This window comes from Sus scrofa, chromosome 8 (genome assembly GCF_000003025.6).
Source record: "Sus scrofa isolate TJ Tabasco breed Duroc chromosome 8, Sscrofa11.1, whole genome shotgun sequence".
Taxonomy (NCBI): Eukaryota; Metazoa; Chordata; class Mammalia; order Artiodactyla; family Suidae; genus Sus; species Sus scrofa.
The window spans coordinates 39,564,781-39,582,938 of NC_010450.4; the positions used below are offsets into that span (position 1 = coordinate 39,564,781).

The window sequence follows — 18,158 nt, forward strand, 5'->3', positions numbered from 1 at the left end:
TTTGCAATTAATTTTTTATTGTATTTTATGAAAGTATTAGTCTGTGACAGATTGAAAATAAAAATAAAACTGGTCCCTCCCTACAGACTTGGAAAATAATTGCCAACAGCAAAACAGTTAAATGAAACTGAGCTTGTTTTCTGAAATGTGTGAATAGCTGCTCAAGCTCACTCCTAATATGAGAAATGCAAACCAAAAATATACTAAGACACCATTGTCTCCCCTGCTGGCAAAGATCAAGAGGTTTTTGGACAGCACCCTGCTTTGGCAAGGCTGTGGGCAACAAGAGTTGCACATATTGATATCGGAGGGCAATCTGGCAAAACCTATCAAAGTTACAAATGCAAATAATGCATTTCTAGGATACACCCCCACATATGCAAAATAATGTATGGACAAAGCTGTTCCCTGCAGCCCTGTTTGTAAAAACCAGAGACTGGAAAACTACCTTCATGTCCATCGGGGTGGGGAAGCTGGTTAAATGAACTTAATATATCAGGCAATTGAAAACTCTGCCGCCATAAAAAAAAGGGTGAGGATGCTCCTTACAGACCAGCACAGACTCAACTCCAAGATACCAAAAAGCAAAGGACAGGTCAGGTCTGATCTGTATATGCTCATAGAAGAGACTGCAGCAACATGGATGGACCTAGAGATTATCAGCTAAGTGAGGCAACGCAGACAGAGAAAGACAAACATCATATGCTATCACTTATCTGTGGAATCTAAAGTATGATACGAATGAACTTTTTTACCAAATGGAAACAAACAGGCTTACTAGACATAGAAAACAAACCTGTGGTTACCAAAGGAGAAAGGGGGTGGAGAAGGGATCAATTAGGAGTTTGGGATTAGCAGATACAAAACCACTACATATAAAACAGATAAACAACAAGGTCCTACTGTATCACACAGGGAACTATATTCGATATTTTGTAATAAACTAAAGTGGAAAATAACATGAAAAATATATATGTATGTGTGTGTGTATAATGAATCAATTTCTATATATCAGAAACACATCATAAATTAATAACTCAATTTAAAATTGATGAACTAGAAGAGAAATATAAACACATTTGCTTATATATGCATAAGACACCTCTGAATGGAAGTGGGAGAAACAGCAAATACTGACAGATGCCAGAGACAAGAACTGGACTGTGAGTGTATTTGCAACATATATCCTTTTGTACAATCTAAAATTTCTACGGCGTGAACTCAGATTACCTTTTCAAAAACTCTATTTAAAAAGTGTTTTAAAAAGACACTGAGCTTTAGCCCCTTGGTGTTTTTTTGTTAGGAACACCTAACTGTACACCAGGTAACACAAAAGGGTAGGTGGCATGCTTGTCGGATGACTGAAAATCGTTTGCTACATGATGTGCCCTCATTACCAGGAAAGGAAAAACACAGTCTCCTGACTGATGATTACAAAAGCGTTGACACACACCATCAGCCCTGCATCTTCCAACAACATCTCAGTCGGAAATCACAGCTCCTTCCTCCTTTTGTCCGCTGCAAGCACTTCCCCTGCCGGGGCTTGCCTCTGATTGGAAACTGCAGTGAGTTCCTAGCTCAGCTCCTCCTCAGCGCTGCCCACCAGAAGGAATGGTTCTTAACATCTTACAGACCAAAGAGACCTAACTTACCTGCCCAAAGCCACAGAAGTTACAAAGTGGCACAGGGTCAGGATTGGAGCCTGGGACCTCGAGTCTCGAATTCAGGGATCTTTCCACTGCATCGTTTGTACTCCTTTGCAAGGGGAAAGGGGTGGGGCACGAGAAGAAAACACCAATAAAATGATCAGGCATTGGGCTAAGCGCAAGCCAGAAATGATTCCACTTCTGCCCTGCAATGCCCCAGGGAGGGAAGTTCTCTCATCACCCATATGCCTGGAGTGGGCAGCAGAGTCTCCAAGAGGGTGGAGGGCAGCAAGCTCCTACATCCAGCCAAAAGCCACGTGAATACTTCAACTGGCTCCCATCCACATGCTCACCTGCCTCCAAAGGAAGCTCACCTGCCTCCAAAGGAAGCGCACCAGCCCACAATCTGCAAACCAGTTTCACAGTGTTCCTCTAAGAGCCAGTGAATTGAACCAGCATAAAGCATCTCTCATCTGGAGTTCCCGTCATGGCACAGTAGAAACAAATTCGACTAGGAACCATGAGGTTGCGGGTTCTATCCCTGGCCTCGTTCAGTGGGTTAAGGATCTGGCGTTGCCGTGAGCTGTGGTGTAGGTCACAGATGCAGTTAAGGTCTGGCATTGCTGTGGCTGTGGTGCAGGCCAGCAGCTACAGCTCCGATTAGACCACTAGCCTGGGAATCTCCACATGCCGAGGGTGCATCCCTAGAAAAGACCAAAAAAAAAAAAAAAAAAAGAATATTTTAGCTGAGACAATGTTGCCCAAATTATGGACCATGAATCCTAGAGGGAGGAGAGACAATCCTAGATGGCACCACTATGAAGATTTTTTTTTGTTTGTTTATTTAGGGCTGCACCTGTGGCATATGGAGGTTCCCAGGCTAGGGGTTGAAACAGAGTTGCAGCTGGCCGGCTGACACCACAGCCACAGCAACACCATATCAGAGCCATGTCTGCAATTTACACCACAGCTCACAGCAATGCCACTGAACGAGGCCAGGGATCATACCCGCATCCTCACGGATACTAGTCAGGTTCTTAAGCCTTGGGGCCACAATGGGAACTCCAAGTACCAACATTTTTAACTTTAGCAATTATGCTTTTGCTACGTATTAGAAAAGCATACGACTAGTTTGTGGGGAGCCGAGAAAATGCAGGGACTTGAAAAAAGGACCTTGCCTGATGGCAGAAAAACCTGAAGGCAGGTTCCTAACCAAGGAAGGGAGCTCACCTGAACAGTGCATGCCGAAGGTGGGCTTCTGGTCAGGATAAAAGCCTGCCTGTATGGTACAAGCCCAGGGCAGGCCTCAGGTTACACAGCTCTCATTTTGATGTTGATGGGGAAGAATTGGGGCTTTCCTAGGAAAGCAATTTCCATGTTTGCACCGGAGAACATGGACTGTTTCCCGGGTGACCTAGTCTTTCCTGTTGTTTTATTTGTTATTTAGTTTTCCTCAGTCTTTGCTGATTACTTGCTTATTATTCTTCTTTTCCATTCTTATTTTCCTGTGGTGATTTGTGATTTAACAAAGTTACAACAATAATATAATAAGAATTTCATCCTGAAGGACTTTCCCCTATTTAAATCCAACTTAATTAAAACATAGTGTTTATCTACTAACTAGTTACATTGTAAACTTTAGAGTTAGGATTTTAATGAGGTTCACAGAAGTTAGACATATATTATTCTTGACCAAAAGACACCTAGCTATGAGTTATGGAAGCTTTTAAGGGATAGCTAGTTAAGTTGGTTTATATTTTCTTACACTGTCTCCTTGCCATAACACTTTAAAGATAAGCACCAGTCTAAAAACAAGATTTGTGAATGCCAAATTGTGTCCGTGACCTCTTCAACTTGTGGAGACTGGCTGGCCATGGGATGATTTGTACTGAGTCTCCTCCTTTCCACATGATGTATTGTACCTAACTGCCCTTAAATTGTACTCACTAAATTTAGTTAAAACAAAGATCTTAGAATGTGATGTATAGCTGCTGTACCACGTAAAAGTTAACCGATATACTTTTAACACTATGATGTAATCTGTAGTGAGAAACTGTCTATATAATCAACCACTTACGCCAATAAAATTTGAGGAGTCCAGCGCCCTAAAAGAAGGGACAAAGAGGCTGTCTCCGTTGCAAAAGACGACGAGTGTCCCTCTCCTTTGGGGAAAGTGTACACTCCCAGGCCCCCGGAGCTGGCCTCCAGCACTAGTTCGTGAAACCCCTTACTGCACAGATGTCTTAGCACAGAATGAGGCCAACTTAAAAGAAGCTGAACAGATTTAAGGACTACTACTAAATAAATAAGTGTAAGTGGTCCAGAGATATAATGAAAACCATGAAGGACAGCCAACCGAGTCTGGTCTAAGGAAAACCACTGGTCTCAGGAGCTGGATCTGGTCCACGGTTTTCCTCTAGAGGAAGAGAGGCTTGGGAATAGCCCAGCACACTAAACCCACGAGTTCCGAATGTCATGTCATTTGTATTTATTTTTATCTCTCCACCTCTGTCCACACCACACAGCCTCTGTCATGGATGAGGCATAGGACCCCAGCTACCAAAGCCGAGATGGCAGTGTCTCATGGTAGTTTAACCTTGAGTTGACCGCAGGCCCATACTGCCCTGAATACCTCTGATGACACCTACATTAGATCAATTAATACTACATAATTATTGGAGTTCCTGTCGTGGTGCAGGGGTGAACGAATCCGACTAGGAACCATGAGGTTGTGGGTTCGATCCCTGGCCTCGCTTAGTGGGTTAAGGATCTGGCATTGTCGTGAGCTGCGGTGTAGGTCGCAGACACGGCTTGGATCCCGCGTTGCTGTGGCTCTGGCGTAGGCTGGTGGCTGCAGCTCCGATTTGACCCCTAGGCTGGGAACCTCTATATGCCGCAGGAGTGGCCCTAAAAAAGGCAAAAAGACATAAAAAAAAAAATACTACATAATTATTGTGAGCGTCCCCCCCAACCCCCCATGTTAAGTGTCTGACCTGGGAACAAACTGGAGAGCTGACTGGGAGAGAACTGGGACCTCTCTCCAGTCTATCGCACCCCAGACACATGAGAAGGGAGCCCCCACCTCCCCAGCACCCGCAGTCAGGACCACACCATGCCATGAATTTTGCCTCTGCTCTTCCCAATCCTGTTTTTTCTCCAAAATACCCACTAAACGTAGATGGTGGGTCAAAAGGAAACAATTCCATGGGTCCTACAAGACCAACAGCTCTGTGCTTTGAGCAAACTGAAGGAAAATGTTCATTCACTAAAAGAAAATTATGAGAAGTAATATGTGTGAGGGCATCCCAGCTTACAAAGGGCTTCTGCAGGCAGGACATCCTTTGATTGTCACTCCCCCAAAAAAAAAAATCTGTGAGGAGGGTATTTCATCAAGACTTTGTGTGTTGGAAAAAGATCAAGAGGCCTTGAGATTTACCAAGCAGGATGTCAAGCCTCCAACTCCTCCACTTTCAAGCTGTAGGGAAAAAAGAAATTGTGTTGCTTTTTCTCCCTAGAGGTCTTGCTACTGGAAGTGTGCTCCCTAAACCAGGAGCAGCTGGTCCACAGAGAGGTTGCTAGAAATGCAAAATCTCACAACACTGTAAATCAATTATACTTAATAAAAAAAAAAAGAAAAAGAAATGCAAAATCTCAGCCTTGCTCTTGACCTACTGAATCAGAATCTGCATTTTAACAAGATCCTGGTAAGTCCTGTGGCCAAGAAAATCTGAGGAGTACTGCTTGATTGCAAGGCAATCCATGACTGCAGATGCTCCCATGCTGCATCTCTTCATTCATTTCCCCAGGAATTATTTACTGTGCATCCACCACAGAGAGCTGAAGCCTGGGAAATCTACAGTGAATGAGATAAACAGAGCCTTCCTGGAAATGTCAGTCTAATACAATGGTGGTTTTCCAACCTTGGGTGCTCATGAGTGTTGAGTGTGGCACTGAAAAGTAAAAAAAGAAAAAAAAAGCAGGTGCTCCCACTGTGGCTCAGCAGAAACAAATCTGACTGGTATCCATGAGGACGCGGGTTCGATCCCTGGCCTTGCTCAGTTGGTTAAGGATCTGGCGTTCCCTTGAGCTGTGGTGTAGGTCACAGACGTTGTTTGGATCTGGCATTGCTGTGGCTGTGGTGTAGGTCGGCAGGTGCAGCTCCGATTTGAGCTGGGGAACCTGGGAACCTCCATATGCTGTGGGTGTGGCCCTAAAAAAAAAATAAATAAAAGACAAAAAAAAAAAAAAAAGCAGGTGCCTAAAACCCACCCCAGACCTACCTACACCTCCATAGAGTCAGAAACCGAGACTGAAGTCCTAGATGCTGCTTATCAGCAAAGCTCCAAGTCACCCAACACTTTGGAGAGAGCAGTTAGACAAAACCAAGGAGAGGTGCAGAGGACCGTCTCCTAAGAGCAGCATTTCCACTTCTAGGACTGCATCCTAGAGAAACGGAGGCACGTGTGCAAAGACAGGAACAAGGATACTCCCTGCCACACTGTTTCCAGAGAGAATATTTTGGAAACTATCCAATGGTCCCTATATTTAGGGACCATTGGATAAGCGGATGAATAGGTAAACCATGGTTAAGTCAAAGAATACTATTAAAGAGCTGTTAGGGAGTTCCGGGCATGGCTCAGCGGTTAGCGAACCCGACTGGCATCCATGAAGACACAGGTTCGATCCCTGGCCTCGTTCAGGGGGGTAAGGATCCAGCGTTGCCATGCGCTGTGGTGTAGGTTGCAGACACGGCTTGGATCCCACGTTGCTGTGGCTGTGGCGTAGGCTGGCAGCTCCAGCTTCAATTAGACCCCTAGCCTGGGAACCTCCATACGCCGCGGGTGCAGCCCTAAAAAGACAAAAAATAAAAATAAAAAATTAAAAAAATAAAGAGTTATTAGAAGGAATAAATAAAGAGAAAATAAGCAGACGTGTGTGTCAGCATATTCTTGAATACGACTGCTGAGTGAAAAAAGATAGTTGCAAAAGGCTGCATATTTTTATACACACCGATACTGCTTATGGATTCATAAATATGAAGCATAAAGACATGCCCAGTAAACACATACCATCTTCAGGAAAATGGTTAGTTCTAGGAGGTGGAGAGAGGAAAGAGGGGTAGTTGGCGGTTTATGTAAGGTAGTTTATGTAAGATATCCTAAAAAAGATCTTAACCAACTATGAATAAATTATAAGTCTGTTAAAATCTGAAGGATTGGCATTTGGGTCTCTAACATATATTAAATGATGTTCTTTTATCCCTTTTTTTTGGGGGTTGCTCATGTTTTGTGATTTCATTTTTCAAAAGCTTCACAGGGGATGTGACATAGAGCCAGGGTTGGGGATCTCTGTTCGAGGAGCATAAAGCAATAAAACTCTAGCTATTTAATACCAAGAACTACATCTACCAGGATAGCAATGATCTATGGCTCTTAAAGTTAAATTACTACCTTAAATAATTTTATATAGTTTTTTTAAAACTTTCAGGTGGCAGGTAATTTCTATAAGCTGCATTTTTCTTTAGGAGGCCAAGGTTATTACTCAAGGAAAGCAATATTTCTCAAAGGGTGATCCTCAGCTCGCTTGCAACAGAAGGAAGGAGTGAGAAGCAGAGAAAATATTTATTAAAATGCAGATTCCACTGCCCTAGGCCCACTTAATCAAAATCTCTAGGGACAGAAACTCAGAGTTTGATTATTATCATTTTATTTTTTTTTTTTTTTTTGCCCAAGGCATGCAGCTGCTTGACGTGAGATTTCGGTTCCCAGACCAGGGATTGAACCCAGGCTGCAGTGGTAAAAGCATTGAGTTCTAACCACCAGACCACCTAGGAAACCCCTCCCCCACCACCAGAACTGAATTTTTAATAAAAGAATGCACCTGCAGGCATGGGTCTTTGGTACACTGAAGAAACTCAGGTACATTTTTTAAGTTATCGTCAATCAAATTGCTTTTTGGCTGAGCCCAAGCATGTAGAAATTCCTGGGCCAGGAATGGAACCCGAACCACAGCAATGACCCAAGCCTCTGCAGTGACCATGCCAGATCCTTAATCCACTGCACCACTGGAGAACTTCATATTTTTAAAACCATTCATGTCTGCCTTCAATAAGGTGGCAGTCATCATACTCTGAAAATTAAAATAGAGTGCAGGGAATGTTTTCTAAATACTTGAGACTGTAATTTCCCAAGTACATTCAAGTGGATCCTGATAAAAACTGGTTTCCTGCACCGTGTGTCTACCCTGAAGGACAAAGAAGTGCACATTAGGAAGGAGAACCCAGCTTCTCACTGCCTTTCCAAAAGAACTTCAAAAAGCAACCGGGTAAACAGCAAAACCCCACAGGTCCAGCCTTGCTGCCCTTTCTCACCAGAAGAGGCCCCAAGACAAGCATTTTCACCAAAGCCAAATGCGATTAAACACAGCATGAATAGGAGTTCCCGTCGTGGCGCAGTGGTTAACGAATCCGACCAGGAACCACGAGGTTGCGGGTCTGATCCCTGGCCTTGCTCAGTGGGTTAAGGATCCGGCGTTGCAGTGAGCTGTGGTGTAGGTCACAGACTCGGCTCGGATCCTGCATTGTTGTGGCTGTGGCGTAGGCTGGCAGCTACAGCTCTGATTCGACCCCTAGCCTGGGAACCTCCATATGCCGCAGGAGCAGCCCTAGAAAAAGGCAAAAAAAATTTAAAAAAAAAGCATGAACAATGTCATTTGAACAGAGGCCTGGCTAGCACAGTAACAGATCCCAAATCACCTCTCAACACAAGATATCTTCTCTATTCTAGCCTATAATCCTTTTGCTACAAGTTTGCCTCACCCTGCTATGTCCTCAGCCTCTGTCTTCCCTTGCATCTTTATCTTTGTTGACTTTTTCTTTGCCCTCCCTGATGCTCCCCTTCTCATCCATTTCCGTACGGGCAGACAAAACCAGCTGCCTGTCTTTCAAGCTCCAGAAAGGGCCCTGGAGCCCCTGGATTAAAAACAACCCGGCACAATAAACACCTGAAAAGATGTTTGGCCTCACTAATAAACAGGAGATTGCACATTTTAAGCCACACAGATACCATCTGACACCCATCGGAATGGCAAAAACTCAAGTCTAACAGTATCAGGTGTTATAAGCATATGGAGCAACTAGAACTCCCAAACACAGCTGGCTGGAATGCAAATTAGCACAACTGCTTGAACGGCAAGTGGGCAAAATATATTAGAGTCGAAGATGCCCATTTCCTTTGACCCAACAATTTCCCTTCTAGGTGTGAACAACAGAGAAACTCCAAACACATGCACAGGAATACAAGTTCAAAACTGCCACGGCAGGAGTTCCCATTGTGGCTCAGTGAGTTAAGGACCTGACGCTGTCTCTGAAGGTGCGGGTTCAATCCCTGGCCTTGCTCAGTGGGTTAAGGATCGGATATGGCTGCAAGCTGTGGCATAGGTCAAAGATGTGGCTCGGATCTGGTGTTGCCATGGCTGTGGTGCAGCCCTCAGCTGCAGCTCTGATTCAACCCAGGCCTGGGAACATCCATGAGGCAGTAAAAAGAAACAAAAAAAAAAAAAAAAGAAAAAACCTGTCATGGCACACACATAAGACTGTACACTCAACAATAAAATGATTACATTGTAGCATATTCATGTGAAGGAATATCTTACAGCAGTTAAAATAACCCAGAATTGCATGTGTTTGAATGGCTTAATCTCAAAGTCATTAATTTTTTCTTTTTCTTGGTCTTTTTAGGGCTACACCCACAGCATATGGAAATTCCCAGGCTAGGGGTTGAATCAGAGTTGCAACTGCCCACCTATACCACACCACAGCCACACAGGATCTGAGCCGAATCTTCAACCTACAACACAGTTCATGGCAACGCCAAATCCTTAACCCACTGTGCAAGACCACAGATCCAACCCACATCCTCATGGATACTGGTCGGGTTCATTACCACCGAGCCATGATAGGAACTCATCAAAATCACAATTTAAACAAAAGCAAACTGAGGAGATGGATGTTCAGTATTACAAGAGCACATTTGAAATATGAGAAAGCTGGAGTTCCCTTGTGGCTCAGGGGGTTAAGGATCCAGAGTTGTCACTGCAGCAGCTCAGGTTGCTACTGCTGCACGAGTTCAATTCCTCGCCCTGGAATTTCTGCATGCCACAGGTATGGCCAAGAAGAAAAGGAAAACAAAAACAAAAACAAAAACCATGAGGAAGCAATCCTCTATGTGGTTTATGAATACCTAAGTGTCTCGTAAAAGTATAAAAACACATGATAAACATCAAATTCAGAATAGTGGTCATGGTCTGGAGGGAAGGGAATGAGATGGAGAAGGGTTCACTTGTATTTGTAGCACTTTGTTTCTTCATGGGCTGGGAGATAATGGGTGTTCATTCTATTAGTCTCCTTATTTCTCTGTATGCTTAAAATTTACCACAACCTAGAACGAGTCCCAGGTCTGAGCTACTGCAAAGCATCTGAGGGAACTGAAAGTAGAATCAGAATTTGATGGGCAAGAGGAAGCCTAGAGCAACAGGGCTCCCCCTCTCCCTCATGCTCTTAAAACTATCCATGGCAGGGAGTCCCCTGGTGGTCTAGTGGTCAAGATCTGGTGCATTCACCGCTGAGGCCCAGGTTCAATCCCTGGTCTGGGAACTGAGGTGCCACATCAAGCCGTTGCACGCCATGGCCAACAACCACCACCATAACAAATTATCTTGACAAATAATCACTCTCAGGGGTGTAAAATGTCATGTGGAAGACTTATGATGTCTCCCAAATTCGAGCCATGATCCCAGAACAGCAACATTCCAAAACGCTTTTAGAGTTGGTTTGTTGTTGATACAGAATTCATTTCCCTCAAGAAAAGTTTTTGCTGGCATATTTTGGGGTGGCCTTTTCTCTTACAAGATCAGCAAGGCCATCCAAATCTTTAGCATTTGGTTGCACCACAACTGAAGGTTTATTAGAAGAAGTTGCATTAACATATTTAGGCCAGAGAAGTCAACTAGACTAAAAGACACCCTTTTTTCAACTCTCCCAATCAGATTGCTTTGGGCTGGCTCTGGGGGCAACGAGAGAGAAAACCACCAAAAGATACCTTTCTGATGATACCACAGAATCAAACATCAACCCCTTCAGACTGACTAGACAAACCAGGCCAGTGGGGGAAAACATATGAACTAGAGAAGTATGAACTAGAGAATTTTCTCTGAAGTGCACATGAGAATCAAAACAGAAAACTGCTTTCAGAGTTCCCGTCGTGGATCAGTGATTAATGAACCCGACTAGAAACCATGAGGTTGTGCGTTCGATCCCTGGCCTCGCTCAGTGGGTTAAGGATCTGGTGTTGCTGTGAGCTGTGCTGTAGGTTACAGACACGGCTCGGTGGCTCGGATCCCACGTTGCTGTGGCTGTGGTGTAGGCTGGTGGCTACAGCTCCAATTAGTCCCCTAGCCTGGGAACCTCCACATGCTGCGGGTGCAGCCCTAGAAAAGACAAAAAAAAAAAGAAAATTACTTTCAAGTATAACCTGAACATACCAAAATTTCATATTAGTGAAAAATAAATAAATAGGTTGTATTGTTTAGGTGAATTAGAGTTGACATTCAAAAAATGGTATCAATCTTTAATTCTAACTAACTATTAGAATATAGTTACTAACTAAATATTGGTATTCAGCTTTGTTTTCCCCTACAATTTCACAAAAAACAGCAAAGAATCTGTAGCCCTCATTGCTAGGTCCTGACCCCACACAAACTCCTCCGTTGTAGACCTGAGAGGCCAGAAGAGCAGAATTTTTCTTTAAACATTAACTCATCTAAAGAACAAAACAATGCCATTTGCAGCAACATGGATGGAACTAGAGATTCTCATATTAAGTGAAGTAAATCAGAAGGAGAAAGACAAATACCATATGATATCACTTACATCTGGAATCTAACATATGGCACAAATGAACCTATCTACCAAAACAAACAAACAAAAACAAACAAAAACCACCTCATGGACACAGAGAGCAGACTTGTGGTTGCCAAAGGGGGAGGGGAAGGGAGTGGATGGACTGGGAGTTTGGGGTTTGTAGATGCAAACTCTTGCATGTGGAGGGGATAAGCAATGAGATCCCGCTGAATAGCACAGGGAACTATACGTAATCATTCGCGATGGAACATGATGGAGGATAATGTGTGAAAAAGAATATATATATAATACACACATATATATATATATATGTATGACTGGGTCACTTTGCTGTACAGAAGAAATTGACAGAATACTGTAAACCAACTATAATACAAAAAATTTTTTTTTAAAAAACAGTAGCTCATCCCACCGCAGACTGCATTTCTAAATCTGACAATTATCAGAGGAGATGCTTACACATGACTTTAACCTCTCCTAGCTGATACATTATACTCAACTCACCATCTCCAATAATTAACTTCCCTGCATCTCCTTTAGAAAGGAATAACCATAACTGAGGAAGAGGCAAGTTACCTCTTCACTCAAATTTGGGTTTTTACATATTTTTAAAAAATATTTAACATTTTTTTCAGCTTTTTTCAAAAGACTTGCCTCAAATAAATAATTGGCTTACCAATAGAAAATGATCTCAGGGAGTTCCCGTTGTGGGAACAGGAAAACAAATCTGACTAGCATCCATGAGGACACAGGTTCAATCTCTGGCCTCGCTCAGCGGGCTAAGGATCCACCATTGCTGTGAGCTGTCGTGTAGGTCACAGACAGGGCTCAGGTCCTGTGTTGCTGTGGCTATGGCCGGCAACCACAGCTCCAATTCGATCCCTAGCCTGGGAACCTCCATATGCTATGAGTGCGGCCCTAAAAAGGCAAAGGGAAAAAAATGATCTCTATCAAAAAACCTCTAGCTTTATTACAAATTTTTTACTAATTTTACTTTCCCTTCATATCATGGTGATTTCATCTATTTACAAGAATTCATTTTTTCTTTTTTTTAATTTCTTATTATAGTTGATTTACAATGCTCTGTCAATTCCTGCTGTACAGCAAAGGGACCCAGTCACACTCTTTACAGGAATTAAAATCCCGCACCATTAGACTCATGGAGAGACAGCCAAGGACACAGATTCCAGTTCTAAGTTACACTGACTAACATCACATTTTCCTATAAAATTTAAAAAGTAGTCAAATTCAGAGTTCCCGGTGGGATAGTGGTTAACAAATCTGACTAGGAACCAAGAGGTTGCAGGTTCGATCCCTGGCCTTGCTCAGCGGGTTAAGGATCCGGCATTGCTGTGAGCTGTGGTGTAGGTTGCAGACACAGCTCGGATCCCGTGTTGCTGTGGCTCTGGTGTGGGCCAGCGGCTACAGCTCCGATTGGACCCCTAGCCTGGGAACCCCTCCATATGCTGAGGGAGAGCGGCCCTAGAAAAGGCAAAAAGACCAAAAAAAAGGAGTCAAAAGCAAACTGTATTACAGAAACATCCTTCTGTGTTCCTCTGGCCACTGTATCACTTCTGAGATTCCGTTCAACCCTCACCCCTGTGGATGACACTATACTGAAACTGTTTCATCTTTACCAATGTTATACCCGCAAGATAAGAAACCGCTGAGCATCTTGGAGACCGGGACTCACCTCATTTAATTAAGCACCTGCACATAATAGGTACCAACACTAGCACAGAGGTCCTCAACAGATGGCCATTTTCAGGAACAAGATATAATCTATTTGACACACAGCGTTTCTTCCACGGTACATCTTACGGCACTAGTAACAAATGAAATTAAGATTTGAAGATTTAGACCACTTTGCATCAGTACAAGTCCCACTTCTAGAGGGCGCATGTGGTGTCTCCTAACAAATCCTTCCTCTCTAGAAAATCAATCCCTTAGGCTCTTCAAAGAGAAAATGCGCTCCCCTCCCCCTCCAAACCTTCCATTTGTAGGACCATAAAAATAGTAAGACGTTAAATCCATTGGCCTGGACAAAAGTCAGAGGATTATCAACAAGGAACATTTCCTCATGCTTGGTAGCAGCATTTTGAAAATTACCACACACTAGCCAAACAAGCTTTACTATCTCTGTGCTAAGCTGACAAGCCCTAAGCAAGTTGATCAAGAATCACTATGGCAGGAATTCACATGAAGCGAAATGATGAAAACAAATGGGAACTCACATTAATGTGCCAGTGGACAACAGAACTTCAGTGGGGCAGGAGACACGTGGGAGGAGGTGAACATTTCCCAAGACCCCTGTATCTAAAACTGGCACAACAAGCGTGGGGGCAAGAGAAGGTGTTTCTCAATCACAGGAAGGATTTGCGACAAGGTGTTTTCCTACTCTGCTGGGTCCTTTTTTGTCTGTTGGACAGAAACAAATCCACTTCTCAGGGCTAGGTCTGGGTTTGTACAAGTCCTCCCTAAAGGGATGATACCTTTTTAACATTCTTTCTGGATACACAGCAGGCTGTTTGATATATGCCAACTGACCTGCTTTAAAAAAAAAAAAAAGCAACTGCCATTTGCTTATTACAACTACTCTAAGCACCTGGGACTAAAGGGAGGGAGACGTGGAAAGGATCAGTAAGAACCCCAGAGAGAAACCAAACGGCGAGGAGAGCCCCAAAAGACCTACCTGGAAACAATTCATCCTCATCCAGGAAAAGATCGAAGGAGGGGACCAATGAAAACGGATGTCTGATCAAGTGAGCAGACAGCAGTCTGCTCATCCCAAAGCCTCCCCCGTGGGAAGTAAGACTGGGAGGGGCCAGGAAGACTTGAGCAGCCTTTTGTAAGGGGCGGGGCTAAGGATTCCCACTGGGCCATCTACACCACAGTCAGGCTGGTTTGCATCCATGAACAAGTGGGTTGTTTCGATGAGTGGCTGCTTCCAGCAGGTCCACAAACACATCATCTCCATTGTCCTTTGGACAACTGACGGTGACATAATAATGAGAAAGGTGATGTAGATATCAGCTGACACTCAATGGGCACTGGCTCATTACTAGGCTCAGTAACTCATTTAGTACAACAGTCCCATGAGCCAGGAACCCTTAGCCTCCCCCTTTTATAGGTAAGGAGAGTAAAGAGACAGAGCAACTGGTTCAAGGACAAAAAGCTAGTGTCAGAACCAGGACACTGAACCCAGGAAGTCTGATTTAGAGACCAAACTCTTCATCGCTTACTCCAGACGGTGTCTATATAGGAACGTAAAACTTTCTAGTTCTGAGTTATGGGTTCCTCACCTCGCCTGGGTGATGATCCTAAATTGGGGGCCTTTTTAGGGACTCCGCGTGAGGTGTCAACTCTCCAGACCCAGTGCTGGCCCTTTCCTCTCACCTTCTCCCTGCAGCTTGCCTCCCCGGCCAAGTTCTACTGGAAATGGGTTGTAACATTCGGCTCAGGTGTGCCAAGAAGCCCCAGCTGCACTGAGGGCACAAAAAAATAAAATAAAATAAAAAAGCTTGGAGGCTGGCTTTGTCTTGGGACACTCCAGTTCCCAGCTGGCTTCAATCCAGAGAGGTGTCACCACACACAAAGCAGGATAGGAACAACACCAATGGCTTCACTGCCCTGTAAGCCCAAGGCCACCCCAGCAGGCACCAAGCAGAGGATTAGAGCTGCTCTGGTTTCACGGTTCCCCTCAGGAGCAGGTCTTAGCAGACAGAGAAACCGAGAAGAAAGGCATCACCTTTTCACTGCACCAAGCAACATCCATGCCACTCGACAGGGAGGAGCGGGAGACCTGTCTATGAGTGGAGAAGGAGGGGAGAGAGGAAATGCAAGGGGTCCTGCACCAATACCTTTGCAGCTGTCCCCCTGGGAAGGCCCCACATGTGCTCTGCCAACGAGGGCGGCAGCCACCATCAACACTGCTGAAAACTGAAGCCAGCACCAGTGGGTCTGGATGCCACCCCTGTGCTAACACATGGCTCCTTAATGCTCCTTTCCCATGTGTTAATCTTGCAATAGAATGTGGGACAGAAGATTTAAAAAGCTGGGTGATGGGGGGAAGGGCAGCCAGATCACCTTACTCCCAGGCTTCTCAATCAAGCCTCCTCAGATTCCCTTTAGTGGCGTGTTTCAAGGGAGGTTTCCCCCCGAACCCTGCACTAAAAGAACATGTGTTCCATCCAGCTGGGGGGAGGGGAGTGGTACCCCTAGAGGGTGGAGGCAAAGTACACCCTCTCTAAACCCCGCACAGGAGGGCAATGCCTGACGCCAGGGTGCAGGTTGTGCTCTCTGAGGCTCTGACAAGTGGAGGTACCAGCAGGATGCACCCTGGTGACCCAAGGGCTCTGGCTGTTCCTGCAGAAACTGCAAAGGAAGGGAAAGCAATGGGAGAAACCCAAGTTAAAGTGATCTCCACATCATGACGGTGGACTCAATCCTCAGATGGAGCCCAGCGAAGTCCCCTTGCTGTGTCCAGGCCCATCAGCCTGCGCTGGGTCTGCAGAGCATCTGGCAGGATAACCCTGGAGACCTCCACGCCCCCAGTCAGCCCCATCCTTAGGGCCTCTAAGGGTTACTGCCATATAACCTTGTGCCCCTTTCACAGGTGGGGAAACTGAGGCCTCCAAAACAAATAGCCATGCTTTCCCAAGCCAGGTAGAAGTTCACTTCCCTAACCACATTTTGCACTTTTTACAGCTTTATCGCATTTCAGATGTCTCCAGATACAGCGATGGCCTCTGCCAAGTGAATTTTTAAATACAGTTTAAGGAGTGAACTCAAAAAAAAAAACGAGATGAGGGCGGTCACGGAGTCGGGCTGGGCTTTATCTACCGCAAGGGCAGGATGGGTGCCCCCCACCCCCACCCCCGCTCGCCCCAGCTTTTCTTCCAACCCGGTCCCCCGGGACGTCCGGGTTCGGCCTGCCCCCTCCCCCAAGACACTTCCACCGCAACCCGAGGACCGAGGTGCAGCGGCGCGGTCCGAGGACCGGCGGGCAAGCTCCCGGGTCCCGGGTCCGAGAGGGGGGCGGGTGGCCCGACGGCCCCTCCCCCGCCCGCTCCCGGGGCCGCCACCGGCCCGCCCCGCCCGGGGGCCCGGAACTTCGGGGGCAGCGCCGCGAGGCCCCCGCCTCCCCCACGCCCCCACCCCCGCGGGCCGCCCGGCAGGCGTGCGGCTCGGGTTTCCCTTTCTTCGCTTTGCGGCGCCTAGGGCGCGACCCCCGAGGCGGCGGCGGCCACTCACCATATTACAGATGGAGGCGATGTTTCGGACAGTCATTAGTCTAAAGGTTGCAGCGATCCCGCACCGCCATCTTTATAAGGTGAAAGCAGGGCCGGCCATGGTGGAGCGCTCGCGGGGAGGCCGGGCGCGGCGGCGGCGGCGGCGGCGGCGGCGGCGGCGGCGGCGGCGGGGAGGCGGCCCGGGCTCCGGCTTTCAGTTTGGCTGGGAGAGGGAGGCCGGGAGGGAGGAGAGGAGGCGGGGAGGGCGGGGAAGGCGGGAGGCGGGAGGGAGAGCGGAGGGGCGGGGAGTGGCGGAGCGAAGCAGCCTGGGCCGCGGCCGGCGGCGCCGGGAGGAGGGGCGGCCCGAGCGCCGCGTGCAGCCCGCGCCCCGAGCGCTCCCGCCGCGCGCCCGTCCCCGGCTCCGGTCCCCGCGGCTCCTCCTCCCTCTTCCGCCCCCCCCAACCCCGGCCACCCCCGGCTTGGCCTTTTTCTTCTTTTTTTAAAAGGTCCTGCTTCGCTCTGTATGGGCTGGAATACGCAGCCAGGCCCTTGATCGCGCTGCTGCGGGTACCCCGGGCGGACCCCGAAACGCCGGCGGCCTCCTCCCTCTCCTCTGGGCCGCGGCGTGGCCGGGGAGGCAGGGACCGCGCCCGCGTCGGGCGTCGGCCGGCGGAAGGGGCCGCCCGCGGGCTGGGGAAGCCGGGCACGTCGCCGCAGAGAGGCCGCCGGGGACGCGGGGCCGCTTTCTTGCCTTCACTTGTCGCCTGCGGCGCGGCCCTCCGCAGCCCAGGGGATTTTAAGGTTTGGGAGATTGGAAGGGGCAAGGTGCTGGGGTGACCACGTCCAACTTTTCGTTTCTCCCCGGGACTCCGGCCAGATGGCACCGGCGGGGACCCAAGAAGTAAACGGGGTCAGGACACGGTGGGGTCGAGAGCCCTGGCCAGCCGCGGGCTAGCTGCCTGGTCGAGGGCGCCGGGAGGGGACAGGAATCTGGGTCTGGGCGGAGGCCAGACAAGGCTCGCTGGGCAATTTGTGACATTAGCAGGTACAAAGGAGAGGTCTCCGCAAGGACTGGGAAAGGGCCGAGGAGAGATCTGAATCTGGAAAGCATGAAAACCAAACTTTTCCGCACCTTTGAGGAAAGCATACCTCTCTCAGGGGCAGCCAACCCCTGAGAGAAGGGTCATCGTATGGGCGTGTACGCATTTCCTGCAGAAAAGGTCATGGTTTCTGACTCAAAGCAGCGAATCTACACCACTTAGCAGATAGGTTCCTGTGAAGTGGAGGAGCCAATTTCCGAAGGTGTGAAACAGTTCTCATACAAGGTTACAATTTACTGCTTTCATCGGAGAAGTTGTACAA

General features: G+C 47.0%; 1 protein-coding gene across 3 annotated transcripts in view; it reads right to left on the reverse strand.

Annotated features, from left to right (window-relative positions):
• The window catches only part of USP46 (ubiquitin specific peptidase 46), a 63,836-nt gene extending 46,626 nt beyond the window's left edge, over positions 1 to 17,210 (reverse strand). Inside the window, exon 1 of one of the 3 annotated variants that reach the window (XM_021101209.1) lies at positions 16,819 to 17,210. In XM_021101209.1, coding sequence (XP_020956868.1) covers positions 16,819 to 16,854 — 36 coding nt within the window. In that variant the 5' untranslated portion in view covers positions 16,855 to 17,210. Of the gene's footprint in view, positions 1 to 14,257; positions 16,420 to 16,818 lie in introns of those variants that run through there. The other 2 variants (XM_021101210.1, XM_005666646.3) reach the window with 2 other exon arrangements.